The sequence below is a fragment of the Helianthus annuus genome, chromosome 2, assembly GCF_002127325.2.
Source record: "Helianthus annuus cultivar XRQ/B chromosome 2, HanXRQr2.0-SUNRISE, whole genome shotgun sequence".
NCBI lineage: Eukaryota > Viridiplantae > Streptophyta > Magnoliopsida > Asterales > Asteraceae > Helianthus > Helianthus annuus.
In genome coordinates, this window is record NC_035434.2 from 14287726 (window position 1) to 14293985 (window position 6260).

The window sequence follows — 6260 nt, forward strand, 5'->3', positions numbered from 1 at the left end:
CATAATATCTAGTGGTTTGCAAACATCGAGTACGTTTTTTGTAGTTTTTGAAGATAAAGGACACACTTTGCAATTTAGTGTCAACATAAAGGACGATTTTTGTAATTTACTCTGTAACATTGTAACATCACTTCTTGAGAATGATCGAATTGTGTGAAAGCATGAAATGTAATTTTAAAAATAATAATGTAAGCTTACCACATATAACATCCATGTAATTTACTCTAAACTCAATTAATAATTTTAAATTCACATACAAAACGATACTATCAAGTACACACTGACATGTCTTTACTCTTTAGGACCACTTTAAATTCACATACAAAACCATACTATCAAGTACACGTTGACATGTCTTTACTCTTTAGGACAACATGAAACATACTTTTGCTAATTTCCAAAACAAAATGATGACATTAAGAGACATGTTACCACATACAAATTTTTTTTTTTTTTTGTATTTTCCATGGTTTTAGTCACGTTTGAGAATGAGTGGCTGTACCAAATCGTTGCTACGAAATTCTTGGTTTTGTAGCCGACTCTTTCCCTCCTTGGCAAAGACCCGACGAGCCACATTCATTAGCTCAGACAACAACATCACCCATAGAAAGATGGTTCGCATCCATTGAGGCTCGGTCAAGTATTCATCTCCACGTCTCACGCTATTCACAATCGCCTTAGCACACCCTTCCACTGATACCAATGGCGTCACATTTAACTTTGTCTACCAACAAATACTCTATTTAGTTTGCATCATGGTTCAATCATTATGTAATCTAATCTAATGCATTTTTAGACCAGTGTTCATTTACCTTCTGTATGAACTGATCGGTGGCTAATTGTGTATCGATTAAACCAGGAGTAACGATTGTTACTCCAATGTCTGGAGCCAGCTCGATTCGTAGGGTTTCGAAGAAGCTTTGTTGCGCTGCCTTACTTGCCTAGAGACTCATCGATAAGATCAAAATAAAAAAAGGAAACTAGGCGAAGAATTGTCAATCTGTGCATACTTACATTGTAGATGCTTACTTGTGGCGTGTTAAACCATGCGCCACAAGAACCGATCACAACTATTCGACCCTTGTTCTTCCTTAGATGCGGAAGTGCAAAATGTGTGGCATTAACTGACCCCCAAAAGTTTACATCCTGAGAAAGAACATATATATATATGGTGGAACTAGAAGTATACATATTTACATATAAAAATTTGACAACAACTAGTAGGTCTAGCTCATTCTTTTTAAAAGAATACATATTTACTTATAAAAATCCATCAAATTCCGGTGACTAATGGTTAGCGAACCCCCTCGGTTCCGCCCCTTTAGTTTTGTTCTTGTTATTATGTTTTTGTGTTTATTTTGGGTTATGAAATGAATAGTTACCATGACTGAAGTATGATCGGCGATGCATTGTTGGTCTTCAAAGAGGCCAAGTGTTCCGACTCCAGCGTTGTTTACCAAGCAATCCACTGTTTGAAAACAATATGTGTAACAAAATGTCGTTTAAATGTTATTGTTTACCAAGAAATCCACTGTTTGATATAAGTTCAACAATATGTGTAGTAAAATGCCGTTTAAATGTTATTGTTTAGTAGAAGAACTATGTAGAAAATAAATTCTTTTGTAGGAGTTTGTAACCAAATGTCGTTGTTTAGTTTAAAAGCAGTAGCGTAATAATAGTTACTCTAAATTATTTGTATGTTTAACACGGAAAATCTATTTGTATTTGATCTAATTATATGTGTGTGTATATATATATTAGCTCTAAAAAAAAAAAAAAAAAAAAAAAAAAAAAAAAAAAAAAAAAAACTAATAGTTAACAGAACGCAACAGATTTGATAGTAACGTACACTACATATACATTTGTCTATCTATTAGGATATAGGAAGATAGGGTTACAATAAAGTCAAAACTGACCATAATTTTGAAGATGATATTTTATATACATGATTATATATCAAGGAAAAAGTATATTTTTCCTGTTAGCCCTTTGAATGAATATATATTCTTTGTTTCTTGTTAAAAAAAAAATTATATTTCTTTCTAGAATTAATCAATGTTTAAATCAGATTAATTAAGAAACTCACATCCCCCAAAATGGTTGATTGTTTCATCAACAAATCTCTTGCAATCCTCAACCTTTGAAACATCTGCCTTGATCACAATCACCTCCGGCGATCCCATCTCCTTCGCTTTTCCAGCGACCACCGCTAGCGCCTCCTCTCTCCTCGCAACCAACGCTAGTCTCGCTCCATGTTTCGCGTACTCATATGCCAAATGCTTCAATGGTACAAAATCAAAACATAAAATACCATTCCCACTATTATAACAAATGAGTACCTATCACCTACGGTCGGCCACTAGAGAAAACTTGTCGAGAGGACCCGTTGGTAATCCGTCGCTAAATATTCCGTTGGTAATCCCTAGGAAAAAAAGTTACCCATACTTGTTTTATGGACGGATTCTCGTCAGTAACCACTTTCACCAACGGATTTCCAACAGAATTGTTTGCTTATACATTAATGATGTCCTATATCTACTAAGGCCATTAAAATGAATTCATATATATAAAGCTGCAGAGAAGGGTTATCTTGAGAACGCTAAATATTGCGAGAACCGTGAGAACGAATGAGAAAACCAATCAAAACCATTTTTTTTAATACAAAACTCATTGTAACTAAGATACAACATTAAAAAAAGAATTTACAACATCAAATAATTCATTTATTCTCTCAAAATCACTCTTATTAGATTTTTTACACGTGTAAATTTGTTAAATACAACAAATTTACACATGTGTAAATGAGAAAACTTACACATGTGTAAATTTTCAATATTTACGAATACATGTAAATTTAAACGTGTTAATTAAATTTCTAACATTGTATTCGAATAATAATGATAACTCTAAACTTTGAATTTGAAATGTTTTTGACCAAGTTTTTGCGGTTTTTTCATTCGTTCTCACGGTTCTCGCGATATTTAGCGTTCTCATTTAAATCTTCCCCTATAGCTGCATGTATTATATTACTTACCTCACCAATGCCAGCAGAAGCTCCGGTGATTATTATAACTTTTCCGGCGAGGTTTTCCGGGAACAAAGATGTAATGCAAAACCTTAACATGCGGTAGAGTGAAAGTCCCGGTAGGATGAAGATGAATAAGAAGAAAGATACAATAGGAAAAACAATGTTTAGAAATTTGTGAATCTGATCCATCACCGTTACTTTTGGATCTATGACCGGAAAATGAATATATATGTTGTGATTTATGAATCACAACACGATCTTACACACTGATATTGTGTTTTAGGGTTTGTGAGTTTGTTAATTTATAAGCTTCGGAATGTTGTATATTTTACCTAATTATTATTATTATTATTAATTTAAGTAACTAAACATTTTATTGATTTATTAGTGGTCTATATATTCTATCTACATTTCAAAAATTAATTTAAGTAACTATACATTTTATTGATTTATTAGGCTAGAGGGTATGGTGTTCATCCTCCCTTTGAGGATGATCCGTCATGTAGGCGTCGCATCATAGTCTTTCGAATGATGGTCCATCCCACAAAACTAGAGGGTATGGGAGGATGGTCCTAGATGATCCTACCCCACCACTTTTATGTTTTTTTTTAATCTTCTATTTTTTTTTAACATTTAACAAATAAACTAACAAAATATTTTCATTAATATTAGAACAAAATACATAAACTTAAATATTTTCATTAATTTCCAGTTGGCATCCCAACTTTCTTTGTTGGCCGACCTTATCCCCTTTCATTTATCTCGTTATTATTTATTATTAATAATTAATAATATATATACATACACATATATAGATATAGATAAATCACCTCTCAACAGCTTTACACAAGAACACTGCCTCTTTCAAGATCCATCGCCTTCAAGGTCCACTTTTTTTAAACGGTCAAAAGTCTTGGACCCGTCATTTTTTGTCTGCATATGGACCGTCTCCAACGTCCTATGCTCGACGGTGAGTACGAGGACGCAGGGGGTGGCATGGTGTTGCTTTCGTCGCCGGTCTTCGACGGGTGAGGGACGCTCCCCATACCCATCAGCCTTAGTGGTCTATATATTATACATCTACATTTCAAAAATATATATTCTACATATGTATTTTCTTCGAAAGCCAAATTCCAAGTTAATATATCTATCTATCTACTATAATAAAAGAAATCAACTTTTGAACACGTGTCATTCATTGAATGTATCCTCAAATCTATATTTATCTCATATTAACTAAATAAATAATAAATTAATATTAAATTTTATCATACTTTAATAAAATATTATTTTCTCAAATCTAAATTGTTAATTTAATATATATTTTAAAACAAATACCTCTCTTTCATACTTATCTTATATTAAATATATAAATAATAAATTAATATTAAATGTTATCCTAATTTCTTAAAAATATAACTTTTTTATTATTTGATATACAAAATTATATTTATTCAACTCGTGTAAAACGCGGGGTTTTTAAAAATATAATTTTTTTTATTATTTATTATACAAAGTTACATTTATATAACTCGTGTAATACACGAAGTTTTTAAAAATATATTTTTTATCATTTGCTATGAAAAATTAGATTTATTCAACATGTGTAATACACGTGTTTTTTTAAGGATATAATTTTGTTATTATTTGGTAGATTTTTCAACCCGACTATACGCGGGTTTTTTTAAAGATACGACGTTTTTAGTATTTAATATACAAAATTACATTTATTTAATCTGTGTAATACACATGGTTTTTAAAGATATAACTCTTTTTAGATCTATTCAACACGTGTAATATACAGGTTTTTAAGGATGTAATTTTTTTATTATTTGGTAGATTTATTCAACCCGATTATACACGGGTTTTTTAAAAATACGACGTTTTTATTATTTAGTATACAAAATTACACATTATTTAATCTGTGTAATACACATGGTTTTTAAAGATATAACTTTTTTTATTATTTGGTATATAAAATTACATTTATTAACCCGTACAATATAAAAGGTTCATAAAGATATAACTTTGTATTATTTAATATATAAAATTACATTTGTTCAACCCGTGTAATACACGGGGTTCTAACCTAGTATATATTATAATGAAAGGTATTGAATAAGAATGGATTCTGTAGCCTCTATATTTATGAGAGTGGTTGTAAATTGTTGTGAATGGATGAGAAGAAAAAGCAGAAAAAGTTACTATTTATCAGTAAATTTGCAGAATATTGTTCACCTTTATAATTATTTAATATTTTCTGAAAGTGGTTGTGAGTGGAGGAAAGAAAAAAAAAGTAATGGTAAAAGTATAAAAAATATTATTTAATTGAAAAGAATAGAAAAATGATGTTATTTTTTTGTGTAATTATAAAGATAAAATAAGAGATTTGATTGTGAATGCTCTAATGAAAGGAAAAGAAAAATAATACTATTTTTTTTACTCTTTCTCAACTTTCTACATTTTTAGTCTTTTATATAATAGAGGGATTTCTCGTGTGTTGCGTAAGCCATTTGAGTCTTTTATATAATAAAGGGATTTCTCGTGTGATGCATCATCCATTTGATTTTTGTCACTATTAGTTCGATTTATTATGAAAGTCAGACTCGGTATAACAACCGAAAAAGGTAACAAAAATATCAAGTTGTGAGATGTCCAAAAGAAAACCGACGGTCAGACACAAGCTTTTTTCCATAAAAACGAATAAAGTTGTGACATGCTTAAAAGGAGATCCCCATAAAAATGAATACTGCTAAAGGTATTGATGATAACCAAACTAGTACCGATATTGGTATCAGTTATGTTCGTTACGATATCAACACTCATTATAGTACGTACAATGCTATAATATATGTGTGATGGAAAATAAGACAACAAAGCACAGGCCTCATTTTCGTTATAATCTTTAAGTTCGTTAAAGACTGTTTGATCCACGAGTTCTAGCGACATTAGGGGAAATGTCAATATCAGTCATTTATTTACCTCCCATCCGGATCCTGCTATGATACAACTGCTACCGAATTGGGGAATGAGAATGACTCATTCCTTTTTGCTAAATTCATTGTGTATTAAATTAAAACTTTATATTTTCATTGTCTAGATCCATTATATATGGATGTATATGCATAAGCGATGTTGATCTTTTATTTTATTCAATGGGAAATGAATAAATAAGATAAGTGTAAAGACATAATTCAAGGATTGTCTAGAAAGTTTAAATAGGTTAAAGATA

At 30.7% G+C, this 6260-nt stretch overlaps 1 protein-coding gene across 1 annotated transcript; it reads right to left on the minus strand.

Moving 5' to 3' along the window:
• Window positions 1-209: 209 nt before the first annotated feature.
• LOC110910969 (11-beta-hydroxysteroid dehydrogenase-like 2) lies at window positions 210-3300 on the minus strand. The gene is made up of 6 exons (XM_022155546.2): window positions 3035-3300; window positions 2087-2279; window positions 1383-1468; window positions 1015-1146; window positions 813-941; window positions 210-724 (listed from the first exon to the last, which is right to left on the minus strand). The coding sequence occupies exons 1-6, from the start codon at window positions 3215-3217 to the stop codon at window positions 473-475; spliced, it is 975 nt and encodes a 324-aa protein (XP_022011238.1). The 5' UTR covers window positions 3218-3300; the 3' UTR covers window positions 210-472.
• Between the last annotated feature and the right edge of the window lie 2960 nt (window positions 3301-6260).